The 22,057-nt window shown below is 38.1% G+C and overlaps 1 protein-coding gene across 3 annotated transcripts in view; it reads right to left on the reverse strand.

Annotated features, from left to right (window-relative positions):
* Positions 1-1,170: 1,170 nt before the first annotated feature.
* Positions 1,171-22,057, reverse strand: part of GUCY1B1 (guanylate cyclase 1 soluble subunit beta 1) — a 43,416-nt gene continuing 22,529 nt past the window's right edge. For all 3 annotated transcript variants that reach the window (XM_065061470.1, XM_065061468.1, XM_013369398.3), the window contains 10 exons: positions 21,302-21,499; positions 14,601-14,831; positions 13,061-13,177; positions 12,093-12,226; positions 11,085-11,282; positions 10,317-10,554; positions 9,349-9,489; positions 6,229-6,383; positions 5,791-5,917; positions 1,171-2,500 (listed from right to left, as the gene is read on the reverse strand). In XM_065061470.1, the coding sequence (XP_064917542.1) occupies positions 2,477-2,500; positions 5,791-5,917; positions 6,229-6,383; positions 9,349-9,489; positions 10,317-10,554; positions 11,085-11,282; positions 12,093-12,226; positions 13,061-13,177; positions 14,601-14,831; positions 21,302-21,499 (1,563 nt within the window). In that variant the 3' untranslated portion in view covers positions 1,171-2,476. The remainder of the gene's footprint in view (positions 2,501-5,790; positions 5,918-6,228; positions 6,384-9,348; positions 9,490-10,316; positions 10,555-11,084; positions 11,283-12,092; positions 12,227-13,060; positions 13,178-14,600; positions 14,832-21,301; positions 21,500-22,057) is intronic.

Raw genomic sequence — 22,057 nt, forward strand, 5'->3', positions numbered from 1 at the left:
CCTGAATTCAAAGAAAAGCATATGAGCCAGAAGATTACAAGCAGCCAAGCATTTCATGACTTGTAATTTCATTGTTGCTTTCCCCTTTCTTGTTTCAAATTTTACAAAAAATGCAAAAATAAAAGACGTATTTGTAAATGCCTCTGAAACAGACTTCAGTAATTACTCCACCTCATCTTCCAGCAAGAGAGTTTCTATTGAAAGAGTAAATCACTACAGTTAAAGATGCAATAGAGCACATGTGAAAGAACTAAATTCCCACAGAAGTTTTTAATTGTTAGCTGGAAGTAATATTTAACCAAAGTATAACTTTAGTAGCTGAACACGGCATTTAAGTGAAGGCCAGTATTAGTAATAAAAGTGGTTAAGTGCTTAAATTGTATTGGTTTTCTTGAGATGAAGAGTTCTTATATGAGTACAATATATGGGCTATTATTCTAGTGCTTTAAGAAATCTGTTTTATTACAGAGTAGCTTGACAGGAGCTTTAATGCTCTGTAATGAGTAAGAAGGTAAAATATAAACTCAGATGATTATTTGAGTTTTCTGGTATGCCATGTTCCCTCAGCTTGAAGTTTAATACAGAAACTTCATTTACTGCCCCTCCATTTCCATGAACTATGTCAATGCACAACCACAGCCATCACACATCCCATGTCTTTGGGAGTCACCATTAAAGTTTTGGTAAGCTTGACCAACTTCAAGTGCAAATTGCTGTTGTGTAGCTACTGAAGCGAGGGCAACCTCTCCTGGAGCACTGGGGTGCGTTGCTGTCCAACAAGATGAAGGAAAGGAATGTCTGTGGCCTCCTCTCTTCGTTTGCCATTCCTAAAGCTTTGGTTGGCAATGTACATCCTGCTCAAAGCGGACGGCTAATCATTGTTGATTGTTAAATATTTTCCAAGAGTTTCAAAGGAACCTATGCATTTTTGTGACCTCATCTACTATTTTTGGAGTGTTAATCTACACATATTGAACACCACTTTAACCTGACAATGTGATTCATTAACTTGAATGTGGAAGACTCTTAGACATTTGCAAACATTGGAACAATGACTCGATAAATTATTTAAACTTGGACTTCAAATTATGGAATGAAGAACATACTTGCTTTGTATCAAACAATGAAATAAAGCTTTCACCAAAAAGAAAATCCAAACATTTCCGTAAGTCAGTGGAAAAAATAATTTATTGCAATTTCTTTTGCACATTAAGATGAAACATTTATACATATATATTCTGTGCTGATAAGGTATACTACATACAGTTTTTATACACAAAGTAATTGCACTACCCTATTTTATAATGCAAATATTCAGAAATTATCAGTCAAATAAGAATGGATATTATTCACATAACATAACAATGCACTGTGTATTGAAGTTATGGCAAGTCTATGCATCTAAAACCTCGTCCACTTTTACTAACTGTATCAGCTGATAAAAGACACTATGTTCCCTTACAAGCTTTACATCCTTTAATTATGCCATGATGCCTACAACATTATCAGGTCCTCCCACGGAATAAAGTACCATCATTTTTGAAAATCAGAGAGAACAAACCAAAAGGGAACCATGAAAACCATGTCCTGGCAGCTCACCTTTCCATTCTGGGGTCTCCATCAGGAAAGAATCAAAGCATTACAGGTGGTCTAAAATTGTCCAGCAATCTATTATTAACATGACAACTTAATTCAGTTAATACAAATCAATGACTAATACACTGCAAGTGAACAGCATTTCAGTAGAAGTACATTGGCACATGCTTCAAAGGGCAGTATCAGACGAACAACTGCCCCCTTTCAATACAGAAAATGTTTACATAGTGTCTACAAAGGGAAAATGCAGGATGGTATCAAAAGAGAAACCTTTTTCTAACCAGGAATTTACAGTGCATCAAGTGTTATTCACAAAATGAATGGGAAGCATGGTAATAGCAGAACTAAATCTGATAAACAGCATTTATACAGTGATTTTCATAATGCTGCTTTAGGTATTATTCTTTAAAATAGTTCTTCAGGTTCATTGTTCTGCCCAACAACTGAAATACCTATCTTTCCAGAAACGTCACTGATTTACGTAACCACTATACTTCAGAGATGAAGATGAACATGTGAAGTATCAGTTTGAAGCGGTTAGTTGTGGTGTGCATACTACAAAATTATGATCAGTTTTATCTGGTGGTAGGAAGTGCCACATGAATGACATGCAAAAATGCATATCAAAAAAAAGAAAGCTTTAAATACATGCTCATAGCAGATATACAACAATATCAAACATTAAGAAAAATGAAACAGCAAGCAAGCCTGGAGAAAAAATGGTGAGTATGATTTCAAGAGCAGCGCAAAGGACAATGGTACTGCATGTGGCAATGGGAGATATGATGTGAAGTAACATCCATAACTCAACCTTACTGCCTGCAACCTACGTGGAGACAGTACTGCACCCTATCCAGCGTCCTCTTCCTCTTCCCTCAGCTCAGAAAGCATCTCTCTCTGTCTCCTTGAGTGCATGCAAGTAGAATTTGAGAAGTAAGGGATTTTCTTTGAAGCAACAACATGGTGAGTCAATGCAGCGATAGAATACTTTTTAGAACTTGCAACCAATATCAGTAAATAATCAAAATAAAACAGCATAGGTGACACACATATTTCTTTTGTAGAAGTTGTACGTAGGAACGTAACAATTCCTACACGCCCTGATGAACTAACAGCTCTGACTGAGATACTTCAACTTGATCCCGTCAGTGATGTGGGGACAGGGCAGAAGAGAAAGACAACTGAAAGTGAGGAATGATGGAAATTGCAGGTTCTCTGCAAGCTTTATTTTTTACAACAAATCTGTTTCTCAAGAGAGAAACTGCAGCTGAACCTCTGTTAAAATAATAATCACAGTAATAGTTAAACTTGTAACATGCAAACAAGCAGATGCAAAATGAGTAAATGATCACCATTGCTTTTGTTCTTTATATTTTTCTGATGCAATTCTAATTTTCTCTGTAATGATATCACGGAAGAGACATCTTAAGTGGAAAAAAGTAAAGGAGCAGCACTCCAAAGCAACACTGATCCTTGTGAATCAGGTCTTTCTCGGAAGTAACTACAGCTCATGGTGACTGGTAAACAGAGATGCCAACTAAGGAACCAAGTTTGAGGTATGCTGAGCTGCTCCAACCCTGTCATTTCCTACAGGCCTCACAGAGAGACAGCATATTTTAAGCCTTGGTTTCACATCTCTATGCCAGCTCTAAGTATTTTGTCCTCTCTGCTCACCATATATTAATTATCGGGCTTCGGGATAAAATATGTTGATAGATTTGCAAATGCTGAGCTAATCACTCTATAAGAGATTTAATGAAAAGAAGAATAAATCACTAGTGTGAATGTATCCTAGACGTAAAGATACTGGAGGTAGAAAACTTCACAGTAAAAAAATAATCAGCAGAAGTATCTTCAGGATGATTTAAGAAATATTTTCATGTTTAGTTCTATAAGTCACTTCTTCCAGTATTCTGGAGTGACCTTTCAGGAAATTTGCCATATAGTTTCTGAATAGACGTTAACATGCTATACTTATTGTTATGAACAGCCCTCCCGAAACTGATGGCACTGCACATAATACATTAGCACATTTTTGTGTTTGAAAGGTCAGAGAGAATAAGATTCTGAAACGGAAATCAAGACTACACCATTGCCTAAAGCAAAGTGATTACTCTGAGGTAATCAAACATAAAAAGTTGGTTATCTGATTTATGTTTTTGGATTACAACTATTAAATACAGCCTATAAAGTGCCAGAGATAACATGAAAAGTACCTTCACAAGACAAACTGCAAACGGTTCAGAAAATCTTAGAGTAAAATTCAGTGCATCTTTTTGTGTATGGACAGATTATATTGTGCAGAGAGTGGAAAAGAATTAAAAGATTAGAGGATTATATTCTTTCACCTTTCAAATTCACCTCTGACAAAATGATTATCAGTTCCACATTACTGCATCTTTCTAGCCTCCTCCCAAACTTACTACACTATGACGGGAGAAGTCCTATCTATAAGAATTACATGTATATCTGAAGGTCAGAATTAACAAAAATAACAAAAGTCAGAGAGCCTTTGAGTGTGCTTAAACTGTGAGTCTTAAGAGCTGCTGAAAATCAGTCTGACAGCATTTTTCTGTCAGGCTTATTCCTGCTCCCTTGTTCTCCTCTAAAAAGCTCTATTACTAGAAAACAGCATCAGCAAGTACCTCTCAGGACTGCTGTGATAATTAAAAAACAACTGTTGTACAACAGATCTAAAATTAAATTGTAGTATCTAAAATTCTAAACTATTTGAAACCTACATTCACGTTATACACATGTGAGGCTGAAACAAGGAAAATACCTACCTGACTCAGTACCCCTCTGAAATTTTACATTTAAAATAAAAATGTGCCCTGCTACAAATTACAGAATATAATTTAAAATGCAGAAAAAAGTGAAAGGTGTTTAATTGAAATATATTTTAAATACAAGTATAGATTTGAAAGAATGGTAGCCATGTGAAATTATTGTTAACCTTGACATAAAATAAAAATAGAAAAGTGTTATCAAAAGTGGCACCCAAAACATTATTGTGAATAATATATACTAAAATACAGACTTCAGCAGAATTAAAGCACAAGTTCTCCCCTGAAGTTTAGCACGGGGGCTTAAAACTGGGAGTTCCCATTAAAAAGTCATTATTCATACACTTGGGTACCAGTGGTAATAAATCCAGATTAGATCTCCTAAAGACCCCAAACAGTTTAACAGCCTAAATTTAATTTTCAGAAGCACATGAGTATTCAGATGAGTAATTAATTTCCTGTGACTTAAAAGAATTATTTTAGCCAAGGTAACTGATGACTGTCACTATTTTAGCCAAGTGTGTTTTTAAGATTAAATACACTAGCTTAAAACTCTTTATATTATTTTAGGACAAAATTCAGGCTGTGTAAATCAATGTTTTTTCTCCCTGTGGCAATGGGTGGAATGTATGCACCTGCTCAGCTATCGCAAATCAGCTGGCATACTGTTACCTCATTAAGTGTCTAAGTTTGTAGCACACTTACGAGTCCAGATCTCATTGGCTTTTAATGAGATTTTAGTTAATAAAGGCCCAGACTTCTGAAACTGAGGCATAAGCTTAAAGACCACTCAGTGCTTAAAGAGCCTTACCCTACATCATTTTTAGAAGAGGATTTAGGCTCATATGTCATTTAGAAGAAATCGTTTTCACCATGGTCATTTCTAAAGCAAGACCTCTATCATGCAGCAGCCTCTGAACAAGCAGATCTGGGGTTACCAAACACCACACACATCAGGTGTGAACCTGCCTGCAAGCTGTTGCTAGATTGTTGTCTAAATATTTGAAGGCACATTTATTCACTCACTGTAAGGAAGCAAATGGTGAATTTTGAAGTGCTGATAACCAGATGTAAGCTAAACAGGAATGGACATTATATTGCAAAATCTAGTACAGTGGAGAAATCCATAAGGAGATATAAATATTTAAACACTTAGCATTCCCTCAAGGACTTTTTAAAACTCAAAAGTATTCTTTTGGGGACTGCACAAACTGCAAAGACAAATAATCAAGGACTTTAATGTGCTGTCAAGATAGTAAACACATTAATGAAATAGCGTTGTACAAAACCCTTCTTTTTTTTTAGGGAACATTTAGTTTGGCAAATGCAAATGGATCTCAGTGATTTAGATTAAATTTGTCATGTTTATGCCTTGCTTAAAAAAAAATTACACTCTGGTTAGTCATACCTCTGTCTCTGTACTCTTCCTGGACAAAAACCAAACCTGCATTGGTTCTTTTTTACCCTTCATAGAAACTGGACCCCTGTACTCCAGATGGAACTGAGGATCTGAATTTTCTGGTGTCATGAGACACCTGAAATTGAAAAAGAAAACATGTAAATGTATGTACTGTGCCTCCATGCCACAAACTATATAAAATACTAAACATGCTACAGATAGGTGAGCAAATTAACGAAAGAGTCAAATATATCTCTAGATCATGATTATATTTGCATATCAATAACAGTATATCATAATGCAGTCTCCCATATGGTTTCAAGGGAATTCATGTACTTAAATAACAGGTTGGGGGAGTCCTGTCATTTTCAATTCCACAGATACTTTCATCTTATGCTCTTATTTCTTTTAAGATATCAACACTAATAAAAATACTGCACCACTCACCTGTAAGTATATTCAGAGACATTGATCTTTCCCTTTTCTCCAGTAGTTTCTGTTCTGCTTGTTAGATTGACGGTATTCCCAAAGAGACAGTAACGTGGCATCCTTTGGCCTATGACACCTGTGACTACCTCACCAGTATGGATTCCTATTGTTATCTTTAGAAAGAAAAAATCAAGTTTGAATATTCAAAATCAACGTAACCGATCTGATGCTTCTAACTAAACACAGGTATTATGCCATTTCTATCTACTAGAGTTCATTTTTTTCAATGTGCCCCTCTTACTCCTTCAAAGCCTTGCGTTTTGTGTCACTTTTTTATTGCAGTGCAGTGTCAGGATCCGCCAATCACATGAAAGAACAAACTCCATATTTTTCCAACATGCACCATGCCATGCAGCTATTATGTACTGTGAAATTAAAGAAAGTGGAAATAGATGCATACTCTGCAGGTCTGTGTTTATGAGTGCTGAGAAGATGTAGAAATGGATGGTGTAGGTCAAGAGAAGAAGATGTTTCCCAGAGGAAACATCATGGTATTTCGCATTTAAAAGATCAAGAGATAGGACAGGGGTATGGAGAAACTCACTCTTATAAAACATTACAGTTATTGTAATGCCCCACATCAAGCCTTCTCATTTCTTTACCCAATGACAAAGTGAAGTATACAGATCTAAGCCAGGTGCGGCACCAATAATATTCACATAAATAGAAATATGCATCACATTCATTACTTATTTTGCTCTCACAACACACTGATGAGGACAGGTGTGACAGACTGCAATTCCCCCTCCTTTGCAGCACGGCACTTCTCTCTCTTCCTCTGCTATTTGAGGCTAACAGCTTCTTTTGTCTGGCCCAGAGCACCCTGGCTCCTGGGACATTAGAAGAAGGGAGTGCCAAGGCACACTGGGCCGCGCCCAGTGTGGGGGATGTTTGAGGGCTTCAGGGGCACCCACACTCAGTGTGGGGGGTGCAGAGAAGCTTATACAATGCCTACAGTCAGGTCTGATCAGATAACAAAACGGGACTCTCGTCGAGACTCCGCCCATTGCCGCGGGTCTCTTGGAGCACGAGCTTAGCCACTGCCGCCACGAGAGCCCCCCTCCCCGGGATGGAGACTCCGCTTGCCTCGCCGCCACGGTGTAAGTAAAACTTCTCGCAGGATTGCGAGTATATTTTCTTTCCGTGCACACTTGCACAAGTACTTTATTTCCTCGCACAATCGCGAGTGGCCGCCGAGAGCCCCTCGCACAATCGCGAGTATATTTTCCTCCCGTGCTTCCACATAAGCACGTGTAGGATTCCGTGCACATTTGCACGTGTAAAATAACTCTCGCAGGACTGCGAGCGTATTATAAATTTACTCTCGCGACATCGCGAGTGCACACTTTCCGTACTCACTGCGAGTACGTGTATCTCTATAAAAATAATCCCACACCGTGCTTAGGCAAGTGTGTACTCCTCCGGGACTCGGGGACGGCTCCGGCATTGTTTTGGTGAAGCCACGTGCATGCACTCTGTGGACCTCCTGTTGTATTAGTGGCTGCCCCTCTCAATAATTTCCTCCACTGATATCCGAACCTGTATTTAAGTCACATTCGGAGTGCTAAAACCCTGTGCCTCGCTGGTCTAATAAAAGTTGTTTTTGGACCTTGTGGTCCCTAAAATTGACCTGTGGGTTGCTCTGTGACAACAGGTCAATGCAGTCTCCCCCAGTTACATATTAATGCCACAACATCTTCATAAAATTCTACAATAAGTGAACTTCCACTAATATCCATTGTTGCCAGTAACCATTGCCATAACTGCCTATGGAACTCTACTGTTCTTTTTAATGCAATATTTTCTCATGCTGACATGAGGATATGAAGCATGATCAAAAACATCAGTAAGGGAATACTATTGTTCTGTTCATTGAGATGAAGACAACTCAATAAATTGTATTTGATGCACCATGGAAATTTGTTGAATAGATTGAAATGATTGGAAAAAAGCCATAAGGGAAGCAGATCTAATTTGGTCCTTTAAAAGGTTAAGCACAATAATTAGATTATAAGGTGTGGGAATTGCACATGTACACCTATGTGTGACTCTTCATAATATTTATATAATAATATAATACAATACAATATAATATATATTATTACATATATTATTGTATTAATATATTTATTATATTATTTATATCAGGAGGAGTAACTGACATGCCAGAAGGCTGTGCTGCCATGCAGCGAGACCTGGACAGGCTGGAGAGTTGGGTGGGAGAAATGTAATGAAATATAACAAGGGCAAGTGTAGAGTCTTGCATCTGGGCAAGAACAACCGCAGGTTCCAGTATAAGTCGGAGAATGACCTATTAGAGAGCAGTGTAGGGGAAAGGGACCTGGGGTCCTGGTGGACAGCAGGATGACCATGAGCCAGCACTGTGCCCTTGTGGCCAGGAAGGCCAATGGCATCCTGGGGTGTATTACAAGGGGGGTGGTTAGTAGGTCGAGAGAGGTTCTCCTTCCCCTCTACTCTGCCCTGGTGAGACCACATCTGGAATATTGTGTCCAGTTCTGGGCCCCTCAGTTCAAGAAAGACAGGGAACTGCTGGAGAGGTTCCAGCGTAGGGCAACAAAGATGATTAAGTGAGTGGAGGAAAGGCTGAGGGAGCTGAGTCTCTTGAGCTTGAAGAAGAGGAGACCGAGGGGTGACCTTATTGTTTACAAATACATAAAAGGTGAGGCTCTTCTCAGTGACAAGCAATGATAAGACAAGGGGCAATGGGTGCAAACTGGAACACCAGAGGTTCCACTTATATATGAGAAGAAACAACTTCTCAGTGAGGGTGACAGAGCACTGAAACAGGCTGCCCAGGGTGGGTTGTGGAGTCTCATACTCTGGAGACATTCAAAACCCACCTGGACACATTCCTGTGTAGCCTCATCTAGGTGTTCCTGCTCTGGCAGGCAGATTGGACTAGGTGATCTTTTGAGGTCTCTTCTAATCCCTCACATTCTGTGATTTGTAGATATCAACTCAAAATCTAACCATACCGAAGCCTGCATGGCCTGGGACTTCATAATTATCATCACCTCAAACAATGGGCTCTTCATTCAAGCCCACACATTTACTGACCTGTACAGGCTCACCATCCACTTGAACTTGGCCTGCGATTTCCATCATATCCAATGCCAGGTGGCAGATAGATCGCGCATGATGAATGCAAGGCTCTGGTAGACCACTCACTGTCATATACTTGTCCCCAACTGTTTCCACCTATCAATATATATATTTTTCAATTACTGTATTATCATGGGCTTTAGAGTACTAGAATGGACATAGTGCTTCCTTCAAGACTGCTTGTCTTTTCAAACAGCCTCCCTTTACTTTCATTCAAATCACCCTGATTCCCATAATCTCTGCTTGTTATTGAGGAGAACTGATCATATGCCAACAATGTAACAAATTAAAATGACACTGATGGTGTGAACTGGACGCTTTCTTTTGGGGTCTTCTGAATTTCTGTAGAGACTGAGCACTACGTTTTGACTCACATCCTTGATTCACTTGGTACTGGATGTAAAATCGACTTCCAGTAAAAGCTAAGCATGAATCTCCTACATATAAACATACAAGCATACACATGTACATGTATATGGGATATCTATATATCTCTCTATCTATCTACTGCTACAGCCGCATCTGCAACTACATCTCAGTCCTAATGAATGAATGAAATTCACATTGAATAACCAAATCATTTACAACCAAAAGACCCAGGTATATGACTGAAAAACTTAAAGCACAGGGCCAGCATAACCACAAATTGCTTGTATAGGTGCTAAATGTGGAAGTAGATTTTTATATCCACCTAATGGCTGACTGCAAACACCCTGTTGAGAAGGAAGCCATTTATGTTTCATCACACATTCAGAGACAATCAACATACTCTTTGTTAGCTATTTAATATTAGATAGCAAAATTCAAAGACTGAGAACATAACTATTTTTTTGAAAAGCCTAAAATCCAAAGGATCGAAAAGAATGACAATAATAAATTATTGACAAGTCACAGATTAAATACATTGAAAATAATCTACTTACCTTATAGACAAATGGATTCCTTCGTGAATCAGTCAGAATATCAAATCTTGTGTAAAGATCATTTAGAAGATTAACAATCTTCATGGCTCCCTCTCCAGAGGCATGTTTACTACAGAAGGCATTGAATCCAACAATGCCACTGAAAAGAATGGTGACATTGTCATAGCGTTTGGCTGGAACGGGACGCTTGTGTCTCAGCTCATTTGCCACTGATGGTGGTAGAACAGAGTACAGTAATCTAAACGTGTAAGAAAAGAAAGGCATGAGCAAAACAGAAAGAACTATTAGAACTATACAGACTACTTCCAAGACTTATATCTTTTTCTGTTCTATTTAACCTATGAGCATGGCAGTCCAGAAAGACAAAGCCATCTACAGCTGCGTCACCGAACTCTGTCAAACAGTACCACTTGGGCATTCATCAAATTTGTCTTAGCTACAGGGACTGCATGTAAGAACATTTGCAAAACTACTGTTTTAGGTAATCCATGAAGCAAAGAAGATTGTCAGTTCAATTCTCCTAACTTTTCCTTATCAGAGACAGAGCCATCAAAACACCTGTGCATTTAACATCATAGACTGTAGATGACATTTGACAAGCTACATAAAGAAATACCCTTAAATAAAATTCTATTTTTCGACTCCAAAATTAACAGCCTTGAGTATCTCTTCTATTCCTTCCAAGATCCTGTTATTTTTTGAAGAAGGTAACTATAAATAATACATTGTTGTGACTGTTTCAGTTCAAAATCAGGATTTGGTTCTTACGTGTCTGTCTTTTTCTTTTCATCTTCCAGTGCACGCAGTGTGTGCTGCAGTCTGTCAGTGAGGATCTCAAGCTCTTGAGTCAGTTTATATTCCTCTCTGAACTGCTCACCCAAAAGAACCAGATCACGGGTCGCATCATGCAATGGAATATCACTCAGATATAAACCTCTTCTAGTTAAATCATCCAAGTTCATCACACTGCAATGTGGAGAAATATATAATAATATGGCTACAATAAAACTTGCCAAAGGAGCATTTAAAACTCAAATGAACAGCAGAGACTGCTGAATAAGAGAAGAAAGCTTATGCCTCTGAACTTGTGATGAGCTGTACGACACATCCCTTCTACAACATTTGTGTTCATCCCTGTTAACACCTGGCCCTTGATTCTTGCATTTAAACACAGAATTCTCATAGATGAGTTTCTTTAACATATCGAATGTACATACTTCAATACATAAATATGAGATTACACTAAGATAGCCTCTTCCCTTTCTGTCTTCATCTACTCCGCCCCTTTTATACAGGAGATTAACGTACCATAACTGTGTAATCTGATGTGTTAGCTCAACATGGCCTTAGCTAAAGAAGCACTCCATTCAATCCCCCATTCCAACCACTTCTTTAGAATCATCACTGCTCTATTACACTAAAACTACTTCAAAAATATATGAATCCACAGAGGAAACCAAATCAATTTGACATTTCTTAGCACTCTCAGAGTAAGAAACAAAGGACAAAACTTGCCAAAAATCATGGAATCATGAGGAATTCCCATTTGCACAAACAGGGTCAGTCAATCCCAATGCTTATATTGAATTATTTAATAATTCAATAATTTAATAATGCAATAATGTAAATGCTCCTCCCTCTTTTAGTATAAACATAACAAAGTCTACAAAATCAATACGTGAACCAATTAGTCTCTGTAGTACTACTCTCGTGCTTTTAAAATTAGAAATTGTAAAATGAAAATCAATGTTATAGAACTCTTAAGGTTTAAAGTACCTTGGTGAACAAAGGAAGAGAATGCTATCTGCTTCAGGCAAGTAGATCATTTGCCCTTTCAGGCGTAGGCAGCTGATTTCTGTGCCAGTCAGTTCATCCTCACACTCCAGCTTTTCCACATCCAGCAGGCCCTCCTGGTGATGAGAAGTCACAGTTACATAAGGTCAATGGTACGTGTGTTATGCGCCAGGCCACGTATGTGCGCGTTTTCACTATGAAGGCAGTCAGAATGTTTGGAATAGACTTACAGTCTATATTAAAAAACAATCAATTTCTCATTTGAACACCATACACTAACTATATTTTGATACTGTGATTTGCTACCTTAAAAACAGAACACGTGTATCTGCCTTTATGTTCATGTTCATAATTTCTTGTTTTCTTCTGTGTCATTTCCTAACAGTAGTTTGACTAAAGTATCGCCTAATCTATGAAGTTGTATATGTGCCTGGAAGTAGTTCTAAGAAAGCTTGTTGGTTTCTCTCAGGTCCAGTTTTCTAGAAATAAACAGGCTCTTAGACCTAGTGGGTGATACTCTACATGGTGTATTCATTCATGTCATCTGTCTCCTCCCCTCCCCTCTTTATAGAAAAGGACACAGAACTGTGTATGAACGCATGGGCCCAAGCAAAAACACATTTCATGTTTGTCTCACACACTGTTAAGAAGCAAAAGTAAATGTAATTGCCTTTCTAAGTTACTTTGGTACAATACCATATAACGGGTTGGCCCGCTGCAAAGAAAAATCAGACATGAAGTATATGTACTTCAACATCCCTATAAAGCATTCTACTTAGCAGCTACACATGAATTCACAGCTCTGACTTTTCGTTGGCTAAAGACTCAAAAGGGACTGAGCGTACTATAGTGCAAAGAATTTTCTTTGAAGACTTCTGAGCTTTCAGCATTTCTTATCTCTCCAAAGCGTACTTACTTAAAGAAAGGCCAGGTGAATATTCTCTAGTTACCTTGGTCCTCAGTACAAAGACTGTATTGATATGTGAGAGGATCCCATGGAAACTAATATCAATATGAGGCCGGACCAAGGAGAAAACTGACAGAAGACTGCAATTTCCTGGCTGCAGCTAGAATTAAAAAAAGAAAATAAAAATGTTATGTTTTGTAATAAAAATATGCATGGAGTAATTATATTCAGTTTGCTTAGATTACAATAATGAATGGAAGAGAATATACACTTTATGCATTTCTCCATTAATACACAAGGTATTTAAATTAAGGACTTTACATTAGAAGTATATCACCTTTCAAGTGCAATTCTAGTCTGCAAGATGACTTTGTAAAATAGTGTTAGACTATCACATTTGTTCTCTGTCAAACTGTTCCTACTCTATAGTAAAAAAATTATTCCAGTATCTTCCTCTTAAGTGCCCTCCTTCAAACTCCCTTTTCAATGCTATGTTCTCTAAAGCATCAGCTCTGATAATAAGGATTCTGACAACCATCCTCAGTAGGCTGAATTGTTAGTTATAGCCACTCAGTGAATACCCTTGGGAAAAATCTGGCAGAGCTACTTACAAAGCTCTTCTTTCAAATCTTCCTGCAAAATTCAGAGTGAAACCACCAAAAACAAATTGCAGAAAAAGCAAATAACATAAAACTGCATTTGAAAATTATGTCAATTATTCAGAATCAACATGGTATGTGCAACATTAGCTGCCCTAATTGTAAAGATCATTCAGTGTTTTTATCATCTTCCTTTTCGCTTCTCTCATTTTCTGCTTTTACCTGTTGTCTATTTTTAGAAAAAATAAGCAGCTTGTTCAGGCAAGAACTGAGGTATTCTATTCATCTACAGAATACATAATATTAAATGGACCTCTGAGTATTCTTTTTCTGTTAATAATCAGAGGAAACTGCAGCAGCTGCATTCAGTTGAGAACACAGGTTTATATATACGCCACAAACATAGTTTAGCTCATCTTAGTTAATACTGATACTTTTGATGCACAAGCCAAGAAAGTATGCTACAATTTTGGTTATTCTGCTCTTCAGTTATTGTGCATCTGACAGCTTAAGTATTTGAAGGCATTACTGTCAAGTAATATACTTAGGCTATGTACCTGCTGCTATGCTACACAGTAGTATGGGCAAGACTATTTCCTGAACCCCAGGCCAAATTGTACTGACTGTCTCACATTCACTTTAAAGAGTTATCTGCCACTTTCATAGCAAATGTATCTTGAAGTGAGCTGTAAGAAAGAATTTGGTATCAAGCTAACACTTGAATTGCGGGGGTGGTCAGCTGAAGCTTATTTTCTTACTTCACATGGACATGATCATAACCAACAGAGATGTTGTAGAATTAGGGCTATTTTCATAGTCCTTTTACAAACAAGAGGAGCATAACATAGTAAATTTTACACACTTACCTGGGAATGCTGTTTAGATAGAGAATCCTAAATCTACTTTATTCATCTTTACAATAAACCTGTGAAGCATGTAGCATTAGGAATCTCTATGACTATTCATGCATGAGAATCATCTGACCTGTGGAAGGACTCTGTATATAGCATTGCCACACTGCGTGACCACCAGATGTCTGTCAAATATTATGTGGAAAGGAAAGGCCTTGCAGAAAGTATAGGGACTGATGCGAGACTCTTGGGTACCATTTTCTTCAAATCTGTCAAGGTCTTCATAGTAGTCCTCTTCCTTAGACTCTTTCTCTTCAATTAAAAATTGAATGTGGTCACATTCCTCATTTCTCTGTTGAATAACCTAGAAAAATGAAGCAAAAATTAAAAACTGAAAGCTGTGCTACTCACTAACTACTGGAATGCTACTATGAAGACAGGAATATATTTAGAGCAGAAAGATGAATTAAAGAATGATATTTGTATCTTGAAAACCACTGTATTCTAATAAGTATTTCTGATTTTAGAGAGTCTTTATAATTCAAGGTGAATAATTATGTCTTTGCTCAGCCACAGTTCTTTCTGTGAACAAAACACTGAAGATCACCCAAATACAATTTAGAAAGCTTGAGTGAAATGCACATCCTGAAATCAGGTGTCAATGCTCAGGTTACGCTTGCTTTTACCAGCACCTGCCAGGAAACAGGACCCTCCCCTTCCCTTGAATGAACCTGTGGCAAGTAATGAATTACACAGATCACTTAAATCCTTATTTTGATGAAAGCTGTTTGCAATGTCATTAACACCACAGCAAACACAGCTGCCAGAGGACGGGCATGTCAGTCAGCCAGAAGAAAGATGGATGCAGCAGATGTTTTAATACAGGGTTCTTACACATTCAGGCACATGGCAAGATCAGAACCAACAGATAAAACTGAAAGCAATGACAACCTTCTCCAAGCTGCATTCCGTATTAAATGGGTCATCTATGTGAACAGAACCTCAAATAAGTGTCTTCAATATAGCATTTCACACTTTAGTCATTTTACGCACAGTTAGTAAAAAAAAGAAATTAATAGGGATTATTTTGCTTGCAGTGAGATTCATGTATTGCAGTATAAATAAAGGTAATAACTAATGGAATCACATAATTTACCTTGAGAGGCCAAACTCACCTCTTCTCAAGTTTAATTAGATTTAATGACTGAAACAGAACAATTCTATTTACACAGTATTGTTCAGCAGCAACTTTTTGGAACATGTTGTAACAGATTCTACTTTCATGTAGAGTCTGATCCTAAGGCCACTGAAGCAAAAAAAAGACTCCTTAAAATCTCTAATGCATCCTGATTGTGCCTTTTATAAATAGTCCAACCACAGAGATTAACAGTTACAATAAGAAAACAGAATAGATATGCACAAACCCTTGCGCTTGATTCCCAAGATGTTTAGTTTATTAAATATATCTCCTCCACAACTGTCAGCCATGCTAGCTGATGTTGGGGAATGCTGATACCTTTACTTGTTCCTACAAAAATGAAGGAGTGTAAAACAACAAAACAATGTTTTATTGCTAAATGATTCTTAATTGAAGAAGGTAGTGTTCCTCAATCTCCTATCTGACTACTCATTTAAAGGAAAGATTTTTCTGAAGGACAGTTCAGAGCAGAAGGCCGATTTAGGTGCTCTGTACCACGTGCTCCATTAGTCTTCTCTTTCTATTGCACACATCAGTAACTTAGAGAAAGATCAACCTAACAGATTAACCAGCTAATGTAGGTCCCTAAAGCTGGATGTATGAACAAGTTCAAATGTTAACGATGATAAAACATGATTTCCCCAAGAAACTGCATTGGTAACCCATATGGCAGTGTGTGGCAAAGAAAAGTGGGAAATTATGAGTTAAGAAGAGGTAAACCTCAGAAAGAATATGTGGTGGTCATTTGAGGAAAACAAGTTACGTGAGTTTGTCTAGTAGATGGAAACCTAGTTTTATGTGAATTCAGGGTTTCAAGGTTCTCCCTGTCTTCCTCTTCTTTTAAAGCATTATCCCTGAAATGGTGAGAGATTGTGGCCATACTGGGAATTGACATAACACAGAGTCTTAGTTCTTACTTGCATGCTCACTCATGCATAGTCACAGAGATTTTATTTTATTTCTACTATTATTGTTGCAAGGGATAGCTGAGATTATACACTGTAACTGTTTTCAAATTGTGTAGAATTATCACTAGAATTGATCTATGCTTCCAGATCATTTTCAGTCTTGGATCTTACTTCAAAGAGTTGCTCTTGCCACAACTGGAAAAAAAATGCATACTTTGGATGAAAAGCTTCTTAATTCAGCAAAGCACTCCTAAAATTCATTTTTAAAGATCTAATAATTTTTAAGGAAATGTTCATAACAACAGCACATCTCCTTCCAGAGACATTATCGCCTAATGACAATCTTAATCACTACAAGCTGCACCTGAACGTGCAGGTTTATTCTTGCTACCATGCAGCACCTAACGGGTTCTTCGTAACTTCTTATTTCTTCCCATTTATTAGAAAGTAGTGACGCATCAATAAACAAAACTCAAGTGTTGATTAAAAAAAAAAAAGGACCTACAAAAATAGAACTGCTATGTGCTTCAAGACATCTAGCTAAATTTGAGACACGACTCTCTGGAAATTCTACAAGTTTACACAGTGACAAAGTCAGTCATTGCATACAATGTGTTATTTTTCTAGCCTTTACAGATTAGAACAACAGGCCAAACACATGAAAACTTGTCAGATCTATAGGACAGCCACGGTGTCAGCTACACACACCTGGTAAACCTGATATGCTGTGGCCATGGCTGGTTTACTGAATTTGACTCCGGTCATCCATGCACAGACCCTTATTAACAGATGCCACAACCACATCCCTCTCCAGGCTAAAAAAGCTACTGATTCATCCTTAAAAAACTTCCCCCTGGATGTGTAATTTCATTTTGTCTTTTCTGCTCACATCATTTACGCACTACCTAATCTTCCTATCTCATGACTTTACCTACCTTGTCAGCAAATTTAAAATTAGTACTTCTGGCCATTAGCATAATTTGTTACATTCTGTCTCTTCGCCCTTGTATCTACAGATCCAACCAAACTGGCCAGAAACTTATCCGGCATAAAGACCCGGCTAGGTGCTCTGCAGTAAGCTTAATTAGATTAGAATTTATCTGTTGTTTCCTTCTGCAAGTGAAGTTTGCAAGCCACAGCCTTTCAGTATCATTTAAATATTGTTGAAGAAGACTCTGTTAAATTTTTGAAAGTTCAGTGACGGAAGCAACAAAGCCAGGAATTGAGTCTAATTCTTCCTCCCTTGCAGTCTCAGCTGGTGAAGTGACATCGGTTCATCACATCTAAGAGATCAATCACCATAGTAACTCCAGTTAAAAAAACTGAAGGGAAAAATCACTCTCCTGGTTTCAAAGAGAATATATAACATCTAACTGCTAATCTGCCTGTGCTTTCCAGAAGACGTGTCTTCAGAGTTTGTCCTTGCTTAGACAAGTGAAATATCACAGCAATATTTCAGGGAAGGCCAATTCAGAGAACAGCTATTTAAAATGACTTTGTGGTTTATATATTTGGTGAACTTCGTACAAGGTACTGAATCAAGCAGCATCACTGTGATACAGCATGTATAATGAACACATGCTATCTGTTAACCTTGCACTGATGTATCTATAAGACAAGACTCAATTCTATAGATAAAAGCATGTCTCCAAGATGCACTCCTATCTCAGCATGTGGGAGGGACAGAACGTCCTCGGACACAGAGCTTTTTCCATTGGATTGTGAAAATTAATACAAAGTGAGGTTTTTTCCATGTAAAGGTCAATACAGTATTAAATTCTCGACCTCTTCTGATCAAAACTGACTGTGCAAGGCTACTTGTCAAATTTCACTGCAGCTGTTTCAGGGTGGTCCTGAGGCAGGGCAGTTCACTGTGGAAATGGCGCCACTCTTCACTTCGCACACCCAAAGTTAAAACCATGGAGAAGTCTCCCCTGGCAGCTGGTTTCAAGGCAGGCTGTTGCACTGCACTGAACAGCCAGGCCTGGAGTTGGAGAAGTTTCCAGCTGCCCTTGTGACAGAATTAAAGGCTGATCATGCTCCATGACTGACCTATCTTCATATATAGCCAGCATTTCAATGAACGGATCAGTATTCCTTGTCCTCTGTGACTACGTAAGTAGTTTTTAGGTAAACTCTGCAGCTGGTTGTATTCTGGCTTTGTTTTTTATATTGCCATTAGTAATATGACAGTCAGAACAGCTGGCACTGTTGAGCCTGCAAAAGGGTCAGAAGGATCTTATCCATATGTACCTGACTGGTCCACAAAAACTGAGCAGGTGAAAAGCAACTCCATTGTTTTTCTGTGCTGTGCTATTTCAAACAATGTCTGAAACATGAAAGCATTCATTGACTAAATCACAAGGCAAAAGATGGAGATGAAAGAAGTCAGTCAATTTTTTTCTCTTGTTCTCATTTTTTTAAACTAGCCAGGTACCACACTGGCAGACTTACTCTGCTTTAAAACCCTCACTCCATAGTATTAATGATTAATAGTTGACCTGCAGACTAATGGAGAGGCTTTCATTGTTTGTGTGGATAAGATGAAAATTTTGGCACTCTCACCTTACATAAACAAGCAGCTGATTATTCTTTGCTTATCTACCACTGAAGTTTATGAGTACCCATGGAGTAAAGCACTATTTAATGTCACTGAAGGTGTCAAAGGCTAGGCCTTATTAAGTAGCAGACACAAGAAAAAGTTCTGGGTCAAGGGCACATGACTTTTAACGGGGACAAAGGAAAAAACAGGGTAACAGACAGAACAAAATACAGACAATATATACACTTTCTTCAGTTTAGAGGTAATACTAATTTTTAGGCACCTATGTGCTTTTACCTGAGATGGTCTGGAAGAACAGTTTAAGGTAAACTTTGTACTCACTTAAAATAGGTTTGACTTAAATGTCTTAATTGCAGTACAATAGAATATTCAGAAAAGCCTAACAAAGTCAATTTAAAATGATAAGTAAGTTTAGAACCAATATTTAAACCTCTTTGGTACATATATTATTTGTGAGAAGTCCTCAATGGATATTAGTACCCTCCAATACAATCTTCTCAACAAAGTAACATTCAGAGTGAGGATGCAGTTTGTCCCAAGTTCGTCCTGGTAGCTGCTTTGCACAACCCGTATTTCTACTGATCAATCTTGTCTCTGCACAACCCCTCAACTGTGCTGGCAGAACTCTGATAGACAGAACACCAAACCATACACAGGAACAGATGTGGATAAAAATAACCCAGACAAAAAAAAAACCTGTTATTTAGAACCCAGTTCATTTCCCCAGTCTAGTTTATTTTACAGCTTCACAACAGCTGGAGAGACACAGCTGAAGAAGCTGTTGTAGGACAAGCTTGAGCAGCAGAAGGGAGACTGTGTGAGCTGCCTGTGCTACCAAGACAAATGCCTGTCAAACAACAGCTTCAGCAGCCTTGCAGCCAACTTTCCAACGCAGTCATTCTTGTCTGTCTCAACACCTTGAACAAACACAGACATGAGAAGAAGATTGTTTTGATTCTGTTGCATCCTTCTGTATCTAACACCTGCTGTAAAAGTTTGAACTATAGATTTCTACGAAGTAGAATCCAAATTAGGACATTCAGTATATAACCATCACTATGCACAAGTAGCCACTCACTTTAAAACTGAGCTAGCTTATAACAGAAGCCTAAAAGGCAAATCCTTCAAAATAGCAATACAAATTCCTTTGTCATTGGGTTCCTTGTAAATCTCTTATCATGTTTTTGTGATACACTCATGAAACTGGAATGGATTTTCTGAGCAAGTATACAATGAAACTGTGCTAAAAATGTAATGTGACTAGGAGTAGTCTCCCTTAAACCATGACAAGCAGTCAAAAAAAAAAAAAAGAATGCTTGCTGTACCTGCTTAGATTCTTTTCTACTTGGTGAAAAATATTTTATATCAGTTGTAATATTTCTAACAGCAGAAAGATTTTATTTGCTGGTTTTCCACAGATATATCAGCAACTTGGATCAAGATCTGATTTTATATTACTACATATGAAAGGCCTGATCAATTAAATCTTCCTATTGCTCTGCATGGACACAAAACAACAGACTCTTTCCCATCTCCCAAGGGACTTAGCACACATGACATTATGTAAACTGTGACTGAGTAACATTTTTCCACTTCTGGGGCAGCAGGTGCATATCCAGCCACACGCCCACGCAGTGGTAGTGTGAGATCCACAAGCACATCTTGGTTCTGGGGCAGACCTGGTATGCAGGCTGGAGGAAAACCCTCTGCTCAGCAGCCAGGTCTCACCAACACACATCAGCCTCACAGTTTGCACATATTAATAGGTGAAGAATCTAGGATACAGGGACAAAATGTCCATGTTCTCACAGAACACAATAGACAGTAAGAAATATATGCCAAACATGAAGTGGAAAAAGACACCCCAAACAACCCAGTACATAATTTCTGTACATGCTGCCTCCTTCTTTGAATAAGGGGATATTGTCCTGAACTGTTCCTGATTGGGTCTGTTTGCAAATTATTGCTGACCTGCACAGCACACGGCCAACATGTCCTTAAAGCAACACAAATCATGATGGCTCTTCCTGAGTCAGTACCGATGCCACTGCTTGACAGAGGACAGCAACAATGAAAATTACTGTTTGCCATCACTTCACTTTTGATTTTCTTGATTTTGTCCTCCTGATATAAACTTCCAATGTGTACATCCCTTCAGACTTTACCTTCATATCTATTTCTGTACCGTGGATCTGTTGAGCTACTGTTTTGATGATTCCAATAACAATATCCTGGAGGCCTTCTCTTTCCGAATAGTAATGCAGAATGAGTCCTTTCCCCTTCTCCGCATCAGTGCATCTAAAGGAAGGGGCTCGCATACCTGGGTAAATGGTAGCAAGGTGGTCATGCAAGGCATCCAGGTTCTGGAAGAAGAAATTAGAAACGTGATTATAAGGCATTCACTTATTAGTTCTGAAGAAAGTAATTACATACATATGCTATCTAATCTGAACATCTCCTTTCTCCTACTGCTCACACTCCCAGTGTATTTGCCTTATTACTTGTAGAACTGCCATCATAGCAGGCTTTTTAGGTAGCTTGTGATACTCTTTCCATCTACTGTGGAAATATTGAGACAACGAAAGTCATCAAAATTGGCACTATTAAAAATTACTCCAGATATTAAGAATTCATGCTTGACTATGCTGTATTTTGAAATACTCAGCTACAAATACGCATGTCTGAATAAGCATGAATCTAATTCTGACATCATAACAGTCAACCCAAGTTTACAGGGCCTGAAAAGTCTCAAATTTTAAAGAAAAGATTTAAGCAATCAAAAGACTAACTTCAAATACATACTTCCTTTGAGAATAATTGAAAAAAATCCATAGAATACATGAAACACATCACAGCTGCTGTAATAATGTTTCAGAACAGGTTATCAAAGAAAGGGAAGAGGTCTTCTATTTTCCCAGCTG

Source organism: Columba livia, chromosome 4, assembly GCF_036013475.1.
Source record: "Columba livia isolate bColLiv1 breed racing homer chromosome 4, bColLiv1.pat.W.v2, whole genome shotgun sequence".
NCBI classification, from domain to species: Eukaryota; Metazoa; Chordata; class Aves; order Columbiformes; family Columbidae; genus Columba; species Columba livia.